At 40.5% G+C, this 15,983-nt stretch overlaps 1 protein-coding gene across 2 annotated transcripts in view; it reads left to right on the top strand.

The window, feature by feature from the left end:
• The window catches only part of RDH10 (retinol dehydrogenase 10), a 42,875-nt gene extending 32,297 nt beyond the window's left edge, over nucleotides 1-10,578 (top strand). For both annotated transcript variants that reach the window (XM_084620731.1, XM_084620730.1), the window contains exons 3-6: nucleotides 4,130-4,228; nucleotides 6,659-6,804; nucleotides 7,882-8,013; nucleotides 10,009-10,578. In XM_084620731.1, coding sequence (XP_084476857.1) covers nucleotides 4,130-4,228; nucleotides 6,659-6,804; nucleotides 7,882-8,013; nucleotides 10,009-10,132 — 501 coding nt within the window. In that variant the 3' untranslated portion in view covers nucleotides 10,133-10,578. The remainder of the gene's footprint in view (nucleotides 1-4,129; nucleotides 4,229-6,658; nucleotides 6,805-7,881; nucleotides 8,014-10,008) is intronic.
• Nucleotides 10,579-15,983: the final 5,405 nt, after the last annotated feature.

Here is a 15,983-nt window from a genome sequence, read left to right as displayed (position 1 = left end):
ACAGAAGAGGCAAGGAATCAGGGCTGTGTAATCTTCTATCACTTGCCAGCTGTTCGCTGAAAATGTTCTTTTGTGTGGAGTTGGGTTTGGATTAGTCATTTAACACCTGCAGGCAAAAATGTAGTACAAGAACATGTGAAAATTGTTGAAGCAAAACTGTCCTGACATCTGATTAGAAAATGCAGATAGCGTAAGAATGGAATTAGATGGATCCAGCTGTAGTTTTATACTTCAATAAAGTATGCAGCTGACATCAATTAAGTAGCAAATACTTATTGGGGCTCTTATGTGCTTTGAGCCTGGATCTAAGTTTTATGCTGGAAGTTTTTGTTTTTGGGGAAGACTAAAGAAATTTTGAAACAGTCCTCAGTGGTATTGACTTGATTAGAATAATGACCCTGAATGATTAGAATAATGGCCCTGCTAGAGGTATTTGGTGTTGAGGCCAAGAATTATTGGTATGATTTTCATGGGACCTGGTTATTAACCAGAAATGTGCTTCTAAAAGTAATAACTTCCTCTGTTCTTAAAACTACCTGAGGTTGCTGTAGTTTAAGAACACTTTGATCCAGGCTATTGTGCTAGAACTTAATGTAAATCATAACTGTGATAGCATTTTTATTAAAATATTGTATCAGTAGTCTGTTTTTGGGGTTTTTTGTAACTGCTATTGGACATCTTGCTATTTCATTGATAAAGCAATTTAATTGCTTGGGATTAGACTTTAAATTTTTATTCTTCTTTCTTCTCAGATTAGAAATGTGTGACTAATTGCAATACAATTATTGGGTAGTTAAATCTTTTAGCATGTACAGAGTTTACATTAGCTTCTGGGCATAATAGGAGATTCAGCCCAGAGTCTGAATCCCTTGACTTCTCATGTTAAATCAGATCTCTTAATGCTATAAGATTGAATAGCATAAGTGCAATAACCTTTGGTAAAATTGAAGTGGGCAAAAATCAAACATGCAAAGCTTCTAGTTTAAGTGAAGTTTTACTGCTGAATTTTGAAACTCTCATACATATGTTATTATTGTAAGACTTATCATTAATTATAACAAAGCTTATAGACATATCATTAATTATAACCATGCCAGTAACCATGAGATGAGTAGTTGAGATTAACAGATAGGTAGTTTAGTTTATATGTGGAAGGTAATATAACCAAAATACTAGAGGCAAGGTTTTCTGCTCTTGTAAAATGCTCAAGAAGATAATGAGTAAATCAGATGATAATCACAAGAACCTCCCGATTTAAAAAAGACCTGGCCAACAGGCAACTTCAACTGGTAACTTTTCATTAGTCTTAACACAGCCATGGTGTAATTAAACACTTTCCTTTCCTTTTCATAAAATAGTTTGACCCTAAAATGGAAGTCAGTCTCCCCCCGCACACACACCCCCCACCCTGGGTAGCTTGTAGAAAAATAAACATGTCTGAGTTGAGCTGATCCTTTAACCTTAGGATTTCTCAGGCTATAATCCTCTATGCCCCATAGTCTGATGTGAAGAACATAGTATAGTTTTTCTGTTGGCATTAATTTTGGAAAAACTCAGAAGTTCAAAATCATGGGTGACTTTAATTTTCCTGATATCTGCTGCGAGAGCAATACAGCAGTGCATAGACAATCCAGGAAGTTTTTGGAAAGCGTAGGGGACAATTTCCTGGCACCTGCTGCGAGAGCAATACAGCAGTGCATAGACAATCCAGGAAGTTTTTGGAAAGCGTAGGGGACAATTTCCTGGCACAAGTGCTAGAGGAGCCAACTGGGGGGGGGGCACTTTTCTTGACCTGCTGCTCACAAACCGGGTAGAATTAATGGGGGAAGCAAAAGTGGATGGGAATCTGGGAAGCAGTGACCATGAGTTGGTTGAGTTCAGGATCCTGACGCAGGGAAGAAAGGTAAGCAGCAGGATACGGACCCTGGACTTCAGGAAAGCAGACTTCGACTCCCTCAGGGAACGGATGGCCAGGATCCCCTGGGGGACTAACATGAAGGGGAAAGGAGTCCAGGAGAGCTGGCTGTATTTCAAGGAATCCCTGTTGAGGTTACAGGGACAAACCATCCCGATGAGTCGAAAGAATAGTAAATATGGCAGGCGACCAGCTTGGCTTAATGGTGAAATCCTAGCGGATCTTAAACATAAAAAAGAAGCTTACAAGAAGTGGAAGGTTGGACATATGACCAGGGAAGAGTATAAAAATATTGCTCGGACATGTAGGAATGAAATCAGGAGGGCCAAATCGCACCTGGAGCCGCAGCTAGCGAGCGATGTCAAGAGTAACAAGAAGGGTTTCTTCACGTATGTTGGCAACAAGAAGAAAGCCAAGGAAAGTGTGGGCCCCTTACTGAATGAGGGAGGCAACCTAGTGACAGAGGATGTGGAAAAAGCTAATGTACTCAATGCTTTTTTTGCCTCTGTCTTCACTAACAAGGTCAGCTCCCAGACTGCTGCGCTGGGCATCACAAAATGGGGAAGAGATGGCCAGCCCTCTGTGGAGATAGAGGTGGTTAGGGACTATTTAGAAAAGCTGGACGTGCACAAGTCCATGGGGCCGGACGAGTTGCATCCGAGAGTGCTGAAGGAATTGGCGGCTGTGATTGCAGAGCCATTGGCCATTATCTTTGAAAACTCGTGGCGAACGGGGGAAGTCCCGGATGACTGGAAAAAGGCTAATGTAGTGCCAATCTTTAAAAAAGGGAAGAAGGAGGATCCTGGGAACTACAGGCCAGTCAGCCTCACCTCAGTCCCTGGAAAAATCATGGAGCAGGTCCTCAAAGAATCAATCCTGAAGCACTTAGAGGAGCGAGATTACTGGTTCTGTGGATGAAGGGAAAGCAGTGGATGTATTGTTTCTTGACTTTAGCAAAGCTTTTGACACGGTCTCCCACAGTATTCTTGTCAGCAAGTTAAGGAAGTATGGACTGGATGAATGCACTATAAGGTGGGTAGAAAGCTGGCTAGATTGTCGGGCTCAACGGGTAGTGATCAATGGCTCCATGTCTAGTTGGCAGTCGGTGTCAAGTGGAGTGCCCCAGGGGTCGGTCCTGGGGCCGGTTATGTTCAATATCTTCATAAATGATCTGGAGGATGGCGTAGATTGCACTCTCAGCATATTTGCGGATGATACTAAACTGGGAGGAGTGGTAGATACGCTGGAGGGGAGGGATAGGATACAGAAGGACCTAGACAAATTGGAGGATTGGGCCAAAAGAAATCTGATGAGGTTCAATAAGGATAAGTGCAGGGTCCTGCACTTAGGACGGAAGAACCCAATGCACCGCTACAGACTAGGGACCGAATGGCTAGGCAGCAGTTCTGCGGAAAAGGACCTAGGGGTGACAGTGGACGAGAAGCTGGATATGAGTCAGCAGTGTGCCCTTGTTGCCAAGAAGGCCAATGGCATTTTGGGATGTATAAGTAGGGGCATAGCGAGCAGATCGAGGGACGTGATCGTTCCCCTCTATTCGACATTGGTGAGGCCTCATCTGGAGTACTCTGTCCAGTTTTGGGCCCCACACTACAAGAAAGATGTGGATAAATTGGAGAGAGTCCAGCGAAGGGCAACAAAAATGATTAGGGGTCTAGAACACATGACTTATGAGGAGAGGCTGAGGGAGCTGGGATTGTTTAGTCTGCAGAAGAGAAGAATGAGGGGGGATTTTATAGCTGCTTTCAACTACCTAAAAGGGGGTTCCAAAGAGGATAGCTCTAGACTGTTCTCAATGGTAGCAGATGACAGAACGAGGAGTAATGGTCTCAAGTTGCAGTGGGGGAGGTTTAGATTGGATATTAGGAAAAACTTTTTCACTAGGAGGGTGGTGAAACACTGGAATGCGTTACCTAGGGAGGTGGTAGAATCTCCTTCCTTAGAGGATTTTAAGGTCAGGCTTGACAAAGCCCTGGCTGGGATGATTTAACTGGGAATTGGTCCTGCTTCGAGCAGGGGGTTGGACTAGATGACCTTCAGGGGGTCCCTTCCAACCCTGATATTCTATGATTCTATGTGTAACCATCTTGCCTTTGATACTGAACTGGAATAGAGCTTTGGAATGACTAACTCTTTATTCTTACAGTAATAGACTTGCGTGCACTCTTTTTTTTCTCTCTCTCTTTCATGTTATAGACCACTAAAGCATTCCTTCCCAAGATGCTGGAAATGAATCATGGACACATTGTGACAGTGGCGAGTTCCCTGGGATTGTTCAGTACTGCAGGAGTGGAGGTTTGTTTAACTGTGTAATAAAGATTACATGTTGCTTTATCACAAATGATAAATGCCTTCTCCTGTTGTCAACAATGTAGCGTAAGTAGGTTTGAAAGATTAGATTTGTCAGTAAATGTCAATTTCACTGTACACAAACTGATGAAAAGATATCTCTATCGATATTTACCAAAATTTACAAATAGGCAAAGTAAGAAAAGCATTGTTTGAGAAATTATTCGTGTATTTAAAAGAAATTTACATTGTGTATTTTGACATATGATGTTGACAGTTTGTTTTAACAGTTATACAGCTTTAACTTTTTTGCAGCTCAGCATTTACTGTCATTATATAATTTGTCTGACTGCTGCCACCCAATTTCCTGCAACTGTGAAAATTTAAATCCATGAAACTCACAAAAAATGCTTTAAAACAAATCTCAATATTATCCGTGGAAATTATCAAAACAGTCAACATTGAATTTTGTCAAACCTAACTTTCATCCTATGTGGAGAAAAAAATTACATTGACTTTAATTTTTGCCCACTTCAGTTTTACCAAATGCATTCAGAAACCAAGAAGAATTCTTTATTGTCTGAGTTGAAAAAAACAAAAACAAAAAAAACACCACTTTATTTAACTAGCAAATTGAAAGAACTAGTAGGAGTCTTGTTCAGTGTGAGCCTATATGCAGTTTTCACATATCTCTGGAGTACCTTCCTTAGAGTGACTGAATGCAGCAACCAACTGTCAATGCAGTGCATTATCAATCAGCAAATGCAATGTCCTAAAACATCATAGATGGATGGCCAATAGTTTGTGCGTTATCACAACATATATGCGTATTGAGTACAACACTACCCTGCGAATGTGGACGAGGGTTAAGCATAAGTGTCTTAACGCTACTCTTGAAGCTTTTAGGCCAAGATTTTCAGAAGTGACTAGTGACTTTTTTGGGTGCCTACTCTGAGACATCTTAAAGGGGCCTAATATTTCAGAAAGTGCTGAACACTGACCCCTTTAAGGTATGCCAAATTGGGCACCCAAAACCACTAGTCAGTTCTGAATCTTGGCCTTTTTGCATAACTTGTTGGTGCATCAGAATAGGCAATAAGACTTCTGTGTACTGCAGTTGTGTTGGAAGCCAAGGGACTGGAAAGCAGCAAGCATGAGCTAACCCTGTGCCATTACAATCCATTGCAAATAGTTAGTCACTGAAAATTTATCCATGTTACTGGAAAAACACCGGAAACACTCTAGTGTTCTACAAGCTTTTCTAGGGCTGGCCCGGTTAATACCTGTGACTTGCTGAAGTCCCTGAATAGAAATAAAACCAGTGATGCAAGTATGGTTGAACGGTCCAGTATACTGTACTAGTAAGATACAGGAGGAATCCGCCCCCAGCCTTTCCAAGCAACTGCATCTCCTGAGTCGTCCTGCCTAGAGGTCTGTACAGCAGAAGTCTCCGGCACAGTAGGAGGAGGACAGGGACCCCCCAGTAACATGGGATGGATGTGGATCATGGGGAGGGGACAGGGAGAGCACAAGGGCCCCAGGGTGGGGACAGGGCAGAGAAGAGTCACATGGGGAGGTCACGTGCCCTTCCCCCTTTTGTGTCCCTCCCAGGAGTGCAGTGTACCAGTAAGAAATGATTTCTACTTGCACCACTGAATAAAAATTAAATTGGGTATAGCTCTCAAGACTTCGTACCACCCCGTCTTAGTGTTTCCAGTGGACCCATATGGCCAAGGGAGTATGCTTGCTTGAACTGATCAGCACTCAAGTATTTCTCTACTGGATGATCCTAATAGAAACTTTAGAATTGCAGCTATGTACTAGGTAACTCTTGGACTTCAATTCACATACACTTCTGAGATAGGAAAGCTATATCCATATTACAGTTGAGAAACTGAGGGAAAAGTAAGTAGCTTGCCCAAGGCTCCATAGCAACTTAAGAGACACATTAAAGCCAGAGTTAAAAATAGGGAGTTTCTGGCTCCTGGACTAGGTACTCTCAGAACTTGACTCTAAAAGTAGTATTACTCGCTACTGTGTCTCTAGTCTCTTGTTCTAACTTTTATTTTAAACAAACTGCCTTATCCGTATAGTTTGCTGAATAAGGCCATTTAAATACACTTCAAAGGGCTTCTCCTTGATATTTAACTCAAGTTCGTCTGCTTTCATGGAGTTCTTCTGTTAACTGCCCTAAATGTAACATGACACTTGGGCTGATGTGGCTGTGTATTCAATGCACATCTTTCATCGTGTTGCCGCTTTGAAAATAGATCTACATAGCACCACATCAAATATGCCTTTCCTTTTAATACTGTTTACTCTTTGTTACATCATCACCTTTAATTTTGATTGAAAGGATAAAAGGATAGGCCCATTCAATCTGTTCTACTCTTCCTTGTGATAGTCTTCTTTCTTCTTAATTCATTGCCTACACAGGATTATTGTGCCAGCAAATTTGGAGCTGTGGGTTTCCATGAATCTTTGAGCCATGAATTGAAGGCTGCTGACAAAGATGGCATTAAAACAACCCTGGTCTGCCCTTACCTTGTAGATACAGGAATGTTCAGAGGATGCAGAATCAGGTGAGTAGACCAACTGCATATTCTTTCTCTCTTCCTCCTGCCCTCCACACCACTGGAATTCTAGTCTTAATCTTCTAATTCTGAGCACTTTTTATTTTAAAAAACCCAACAAAAACACAGAGGTTTGGGATTGCAATTAATAGGAAAGGAAAAACAGTTGAAATGACACCAGCAGTACCTTTATTCATGTAACTCCTCTCAGCGTGAGGCAGTAAAGATGGGTGTGAGATGGGACACGTGCACTTCAGGGTAGGTGCTGGTGCAGCATATGTTCAGTGACTGACTACTGGCTTGGGGAATATCTTGCTAGTCATGTGTAGAGAAATGTTTCAGTTGTATAATTACTTTTGTATTTTTTTCTCCATATCCTATATTATGCCTGATGTAAGATGTTACTCAAAATACATTTATTCCAATACCAATAAAATTCTAGTGATTAAAGGTATTATGTGCAATGGGTCGATATGGCAATAGCTGATTTGCTGTGTGATCCTGGGCAAGTTGAATTGCTTCCCTCAAGTTTAGCTTTTGTTTTTGAAGTAAGAATTATGACACTTGCCTTTTTTTTTTTTTTTTAAAGCACTCTGACATCCCGGGTTGTAGTGCTATACAAATATCCATTATTTTAGCGACAGTAAATGGTGTTAATCTCTTGAATTCATTTTCTAACAGTAGTCCTGGCAGGGATCTAGGCCAGCAAAATATTGACATTGTCTTTACCTGAAGCAATCTTTCATACACCAGCTGCACTAAAATTTAATAAGGTTCTTGATATTGAATTAAAATGGCACTTAATAGAACAACATGTTATCAAATTATATGTATTGTGTGTAGCTTAAATCTAATTAGAAAGACCATCGATAATCTTATAAACAAAGCTAAAATATTAATACAAAATCATTGGAAAGTTGCTGCTACTTGAGTATTAAAGAATTAGTTTTTAAATACTCTAAACAAGTGATCTAATAAACTCTAGAAGTAGACAGACTCTGCTTTAATAATTAATGAAGTAAACAGATTTTACCAAAACTCATCTATCTACTTTGGTTAACCTGTTTTAAAAATGAAATCTTTCAGAAAAGAAATTGAGCCTTTCCTCCCACCTCTGAAACCAGACTACTGTGTAAAGCAGGCTATGAGAGCTATCCTTACAGATCAGCCTATGATTTGCACGCCTCGCTTGATGTACATGGTAACCTTCATGAAAAGGTAACTTGTGAAATACTAGCTACTAAGCACTTCAGACAGATGTACAGCTTTAAATCCAAAAAGCTTAGTCAGAGGCCTGTTTCCCTGGAGTTCTGTGCACAGATCTCTCCCTTGGCTCACAAGATCACTTTCCACAACATGAGCTCCATGGATCTGGGGACTTACAGGATGAGTGGCATGGCCAGGGGATGTTTATTTTTCCCCGTTCCCTTTTCCAGAAAAGCCTGAGGCTCCACTAATTTCCCTACAGCCGTCTTCCACGCTGTAGAACCCCATTTATGGGTGGATCCTGAGGTAGTTGCCAGCAGAAGAATCTGTAGCAGCCAAGCCCCAGAGTCAGTGCGGAGGCCCTAGCCTCCTGCAGATTCCCTGGGATCTACACAGATTGTGGGAGAGGGGGAAATCTGTAAGTAGAACCAACTATTCATTCTGAAAAGGCAGGGGAACAGAAACCTTCCTTTCTCCCCACTCAGTTGAGTGGTTTTTTTTGTTTTAATGTTTGTTTGTTTTTTTTTTAAAAAGTGGTGGGGACTCTGTTCTCTGTAGCTAAGCTCGCTATTCCAGCATTGGGATTTCCTCTCAATATTAGAGGCAGAACCAGACAAATTGCTCATAAGGAGCTGACTGGATTCCACCCTCTTGAGCAACACTCCATTCATGCTGCTTTTTGGCAGCTCAACAGATGATCTATTCCTAGATATTTATTCTGCAGTGTGCAGCACATAGGAAGAGCGTTTAAAACTTGGCAAAGTCTCTTTGTTTCAACCTTTTCTTATTGCCTTCTTGTGAGGAATTTGGACCTAGGAGTTTGAGGGTTCTGCTCCATTCATAACGCAGCAGCTCCCAGTCATGGTTGACAGGCACACCCAAGAGTCCAGGAGGTGTTTTTGTTCCTCAGCATCATGTCAGCCCTTCTTGGGAGGGAGTCTGTGCCTCTTCTGGCAACAAGCTTTGTCGGCAACTCCTTTAGAACTGGCTGGAGCAGCAGCATGCTCAGTGGCTTCTTCAGAGGCTGCCTCGATGCTCTTTGCACAGACAGTGCTCCATGCAGCATCAGCAGCCAGATCAAAGGCCCTTCCTGTGGTCTCCCATTCAGCACTCCAGCTTTCTAACAGGGAGATCAAAGGCCCTCCCAGCAGCTTCTGGGCAATCCATGCCCCAGGCAGCAGCAGTTAGATCAAAGGCCTCTTTCCAGTGTTACTGCACAAGCAGTGCTACCAGTAGCCACAGAACCTGCATCAGCATCTACCTCCCAATGCTCCAGCAGTGGAGGAGTTGAATTCTAACAGCTCAGATCCTGCTGTGTGCCTCATTGGTCCCAATCCAGCAGCCATTCAGCTCCCAACATCTTACTTGGCACCTAGTGCATGACTAGGGCTTCTGGTTGCTATGGTAATACAAATATGTATGAGTGGAGGGAGGAGTGTGGAAAGCCTGCTTTCCCCATTGGAATTTCCTTGGAGAAGACTGAGGGGAACCTTACTCCTTCTTATTTTGGGGTACCTTCTATGGGAGGGATAATTGGGCCCAAAAGATGGGGATATGCGTTGCCACAGACAGTAAGTGGTTAAGCTATGGAGTTACTGCACATCTTTATCTCTACAGTTGTTTGGGAGTTTTGTGTCTCTTAAATGTACAGTGGCCTATTTTGCTAATGCTGCTTTGTGGGGAGGTTTAGATTTTAGCAGACCTTTTGTTTTTAAACAACAAGGTGACAGAGGCAGCATGGGCCAGGTCATGAAGAGGGTGTAAGGGTTCCATGCTAAAGGCTTAGAAATGAGTAGGAGACAAAAGAAAGAGGCTATCTATGTAGTTTGAGCGGACTTGTATTTTTATTCTCCATAAATATCCTAGTGAAATGAGAAACATAAATGTGTTGCCCCTTAGGTAGCCCAGAAATGGCTAAACTATGTCTCCATAAAAGTGATCATGGTACACCGTAAGTTTCATTCCACTGCCATATAACAGATTTATAACCTCTCCCCTTTTCTTCAGCATCCTGCCCTTTGAAGCAGTTGTGTGCATGTACCGGTTCTTGGGAGCTGACAAGTGTATGTACCCTTTCATTGCTCAGAGAAAACAGGCTACAAACAACAATGAAGCAAAAAATGGAATTTAATACTGTTTTGTACGGACTGGCCTTTGTAGCTGAATATGATCAAAAATGTTACATGACTGAATTTTGAAGTGCACTTGCATCTAGCTGATGCAAATGTCAACATTTTACAGTGGCATTCTCTTGGATCTTAAACCTGTGTATTGAACTTAAAAATCAATGTTTTTTGTGGTTTTTTTTTTTTTTTACATGCTGTAAATAAACTGACTATTGAGTACTTGGAAAATGTGATAGGTAAAGTGAATTTAAAATGTAGCTGCCACCATTGTTCTTTAGACTATTACTGTATGTACAGTAAAGCTAGTTATACTACTTTTTGTAGAGATGCACTGTGCGAGATCTTTTCCTCAGACTGCCAATGTTTAAAGCTGTCTACAACTAGAAGATGCAGTGTTTCAGAAATTGCTTTTTCTTTCTCTATGTATTAAAACAAAATCATGTAATTTAAACTACTCCTACGCGTGACCTTTTTAGCAAATTCAAGGACTGATTATAATGCGTCTTTCCACATGTTAACCCAAGCTGTAAAGGACCCAGGGCTGACCTGTGGTGTAATTCTCTTACGTAGTGACTGCATGCCTTCTGTGTTTAAAAGAAAAAAAAAGGAGTACTTAGAGACTAACCAATTTATTTGAGCATAAGCTCACTTCATCGGCCACAGCTCACTGTAGCTCACGAAAGCTCATGCTCAAATAAATTCCTTAGTCTCTAAGGTGCCACTAGTACTCCTTTTCTTTTTGCGAATACAGACTAACACGGCTGCTACTCTGAAACCTGTGTTTAAAAAGGAATTTGTAAATCTCCAAAGGCAAATAGATGTCTTTGGAATATTTTCAGAGCAAAGCTGTATTGGGCATCTCATTTTCTTTTTCCTGAGAAATGAAGTCTGTGGTTTAAGCCATCTAACTCTTTCAAGTCATTTGACTTGAAATATGCTCTGTGTTCTGTCCATCACTCTGAATGGCAGACTCCTGCCCTAGTAGACTCCATTTTTTTTCTTCCTTCTTAATCTTGCTTCCATCAGCCCCGCTGAACCCCCATCACCACACCCTCCGAGGAAGTTGTATTAAATTTCTGTAGCTGGGCTCTTGCCTAAAATACAAAGCAATTCCAGCAGAGATACAAATTGTTTATGTAAGTCCTGGTTTTGTGCCAACTATTAACAAAAGAAAAAGAAAATAATGCTTGATGCAACTTTACATGTGGAATATGGAACGGTGTAAAGACTTTTTTTTTAAAGTTGTATTTGCATTGTAGAACAGCAAATGACGTTTTTACGGTATTTTTTGTAAAGCAAACAATTTTGTGCCTTGAATTTGGTAATTTGTGTATTAGTGAAACATTGTAAAAGTGAACTTCTACCTCTGTATCTTAATGTATACCATCCACTTGTAAATTACTATCAAACAAATTATGTGATTACTTTTTTAGAATGTCTTGTTAAATAGTGACCAATGTTTGTTTATTAAAGTGAGCCACCTTTTACTTAAGCCGTGATTGGGATGTTTTCTTGAACGGCTTATTGATGTCACAGTACTAACTTACTGATATCGGTTACGTAGCCTTTAGCATCAACCTAGTTCAAATAATGAACAGTTACTCATTTCCTGAACTGACTTTCTGCATGTTATAGGACCTGGTGGTGCAACCCTTAATGAAGGTAATGAAAGTCTTGCCTCAGTAAGGACTGAAGGATTAGGCCTCCAGTTACAGTGTTTCCGAGCGATCAGATCTCTTTCGCTAACTAACTGGTTACAGAAGCCACTCAAAATACGTGCTTAGGATTTGTCTAAACAATCTTGGTTTTGGGTTTTGGCAGCACTTTAACTCCATCTGTTCAGAAACTGATAGACAATGCACTGTAACCCCCTACTGTGCGTACAGTTATACTGTAACCATCTAAAGGGCACTTGTGTCTATAGCTTGTTTCAGTAAAAATACCATAATGCCAATAAGTACTGTAGTTACAGCATATATACGAGGGGATTGTACTGCACTGACTATATGCTACTTCAGTTTGTTTAGAAACTAATACACTGTATGTAGACTAGTCTTTGTACTAAATCCCCCTATATAAACTACCAACTTTTAAAAAATAAGTGCTGTTTTTTCAAGGCTATACTGTCTGGTATATCTAGATGAACTTACCAAATTTGCTCCTTCAAAAGAACTTGCATTTTCTGTAATGGTAACACAGGAGGGAGAAGCTAGCTTTAAGCTGCTTCATTTCCTTTAAGGTGTTAGACAAGTGCCTGTGTTATTGTAAAAATTATTCTTTATGATAGTGACTTCAAATTGGAACTGGTTTAATAAGCTTTTACTTAGTCCCTGGCAGCCCTATACAGTTATACCAGAATGAGCTGGACTCTGTCCTTTTCTGGAATTAACTGTTTTTTGATTGTAGAATCTTCTTATTTTCCCCTCATTTTCTTGCTGTAATATCCTGAGTTTGAAATTAAATGCTTGCTTGCTTGCACACTTGATCTGGAAGTTCTCTGAGAAGCCCCCCCCCATATCGTTTTTATTAATTTTCTCATCTTAGTGACACTAACAAAGCCCAATGGTCATGGCACAAATGGCTGTCCTTTAAAACTTGAGCCATGAAGTGTGCCTGTTCCTGTCTCTAATGATTTGAATACATTCCCTCCCAAAGCAGACCCTCATGAAGAAAATGCTTCATATAAAATAGTTCTCTGCTACTCAAGTAGCAAATGAATGACTGTTCAAAGTACCCAACGAATGGGAAATAAAACTGGCTGCCACAAAAGTAAAATCAACATAGGAAGGAGTATAAGATGCCCAAAACAGACTGGGGAAGCAATAGTTGATGGAGGAATCTGATTTAAATTGACTTTGTAATAAAACGCTGAACTCTAAATTCCAGATAGTTAACTAGACTGCCACTCTTTCCTTCCAAAGAAGCCAGAATGATCAATATTTCTGTTCAGCAGCCATGTTAGTCTGTATCCGCAGAAAGAATAGGAGTACTTGTGGCACCTTAGACACTAACAAATTTATTAGAGCATAAGCTTTCGTGGGCTACAGCCCACTTCATCGGATGTATAGAATAGAACACATAGTAAGAAGATATGTACACACATACAGAGAAGGTGGAAGTTGCCATACAAACTGTAAGAGGCTAATTAATTAAGATGAGCTATTATCAGCAGGAGGAAAAAAAAATTTTGTAGTGATGATCAAGATGGCCCATTTAGACAGTTGACAATGACCCAGCCACTCTCAGTCTCAATATATGCAAACTAGATAGCATTAACTTGGGTTTGAATAGAGACTGAGTGTGGCTGGGTCATTACACATATTGAATCTATTTCCCCATGTTGAGTATCCTCACACCGTCTTGTCAACTGTCTAAATGGGCCATCTTGATTATCACAAGTTTTTTTTTTTTCTCCTGCTGATAATAGCTCACCTTAATTTATTCGCCTCTTACAGTTTGTATGGCAACTTCCACCTTCTTGGTATGTGTGTATATATCTTCTTACTATATGTTCTATTCTGTGCATCCGATGAAGTGGGCTGTAGCCCACGAAAGCTTATGCTCTAATAAATTTGTTAGTCTCTAAGGTGCCACAAGTACTCCTGTTCTTCTTGCCAATATTTCTGTGACTGTGGAGTCAGCGACATGGTGGTAAATAAACACAATCCTAATTAGTCTGGTGTTCTTCAGCATGGCTATAAGATGGGGGCAGGGAGACGCCTATGACTGGGGTTTTTTGCCAGTTTAAGCAAATTCATTACTTTTTTTTTTAAACCCTGGGGCTATCTATGTTTAAGTAATATTAAAGAATACAGTACTTTAAGATATGTGCTTCCTTTTTCACTTTGTGCCGACACTACACAATAAATAAATCTTTGCCATAAAAAGCTTTCAAACTATAAGATGGGGCACCTAAATACCAGGTCAAAAGTAGGGATTAATTTAGTAGGGTGTTTGTTTCCCTCTCCCTAGACTGTACTAATTATAATTAATGTCAATCCAGGCTATAATATTTCCCAAAATCTCTCTAAAAATCAGTGTCCTAACTAAAAGCCTCATATTATCTTTCAAACAAATTACCCTGTACTGATTTTAAACCATGTTTTCAACAAACTGTGTGCCTGGCCAAGTATCTATGGGCTTTAGATTACTGCAACTTTTGTTTCCCAATCCAGTTAAGAACTCTTGCAGCAGTGAGACCTGGGCCTAGCTAAAGCCTAGTCATCAGGACAGCTAGTGGTTTTATCTAAGAAGTCTATGATGAGCTTTCATTGGTGGTGAATTTATAAAGCATACCAAAAGGATACATAGTGTGCATTTTAGCTGCTGTTTTTTCATCAGTTTATTGGATGTTTATACTAGCCCTTAATCACCAAAGTTCCCACTGTACTGGTTCAGCTCTGGGGGTGGTAGCAACCTTGAGACCACTACATGTACATACAGTAGCAGGTAGCTGTCATTTTTAAGTACCATGCTTGCTTAACTGCTCAGAGCAGGTCTATGTATCGTCATGCTTAAAGTGATGGTGGCTGCCAAATTCTTGTCCACACCAATGCTAGCAGTGGTAGGAAATTTGAGAAATAAGCAGTGTGCAGATGAGACCAAGGCTACCAACAGAAGGACCACAAATGAGAACAGGTCCTAAAAAATGTTGTGTGAACTTTCTCATCTCCCTAATATCCCCTATCCAAATGACAAATACCATCTTCTGTCTGCTTGCTGTGGCTTAAAATAAAATCAATGTAGTGATTGCTCTCTGTACTTCATTTCCAGAGTTTAACCCTCTCTGTTAAACAACCACAATCTTACATTAAAGTTTAATTTGTTGTTGACATACATCTTTCAGTATTTGCAAAATAAGGCACTCAGTCAGTTCCAAGGACAGCTGGGAATGTATGAGGAATACTGCAGAAGGGGGAAGGTGCAGGCTGTTCAAGTGGTTAGGTAAAGGGTCTCTCTCTAGAACACTTTTATGGCCCGCTAGAGGAAATTGATCAATACAGAGACAAATAAGCAAATTCACTAGTTAGGGCAACAGGCCTACCTTTATTGAAACCTCCAAAGACCATAAAATGTTTGTAACCTTTCTGATGGAAGTAATTTTTAAAAAATAATTTGAAAAGTATTTTAATAAGGGAGTCTTATTTATAGTTTGAGGAGAGTGCTTATCAGCCACAGCTGTTGATGAGATTGCGGTATTCTCAAGGGAACAAGTCATTTCAACCTCACTTAAAGAGAGAGGCGGTCATTTAAACTGACTAGTTTGAGTCACTGCCTAAGAAAGTCAAACCAGGGGGTCAGAAATGCCATGCCTAAAGTCTCTTCTCAAGATGTGGTTTTAGTTGAAGTGAACAATTAGGCTAGATTAGGGAGGCAGATGCTCCAAGCAGCTTTCCTCCCTCCTCTGAATTTTTGGTATGTAAATATTTGCAGTCCCATTCAAAGAGTCTCATCTGAAAACCTGGAGTATTTAATGAGAACAGTTGGGTGAGCCAAACCCATCCCCTTTTACTGAAGGGGCAAAAAAACACATGCAAATCCGTAACTCATATGCTTGTAAGGCCCAAATCTCGTTTTCCAGAAACTGCATTTTTCCTTTCCCTTTTCTTCTGACACATGAACAGTCAGATGTGAAGATGCTTTCAGTGTTCCTGGGATCCACCTTGGCAAGCTGCGCCTTTGTTACTAAACATTTGGAATTGGATTTAGAATTATTCTCTCACATGGGACACATAATACAATCTGCTGCCTTGAAAATTTGTCAGCTAAGTAGCCTGTGGGACTGAGAGGGCTGGGAAGCAGTGAAACTAGTACAGCACTCTGGGCCAGAGGGAATGAGACAGAGCAAAAGCTAAA

This window comes from Lepidochelys olivacea, assembly GCF_965140295.1.
Source record: "Lepidochelys olivacea isolate rLepOli2 genome assembly, chromosome: 2".
NCBI classification, from domain to species: Eukaryota; Metazoa; Chordata; order Testudines; family Cheloniidae; genus Lepidochelys; species Lepidochelys olivacea.
The sequence above is the reverse complement of the archived record's forward strand: the minus strand, read 5'-3'. Positions and strand labels throughout refer to the sequence as shown.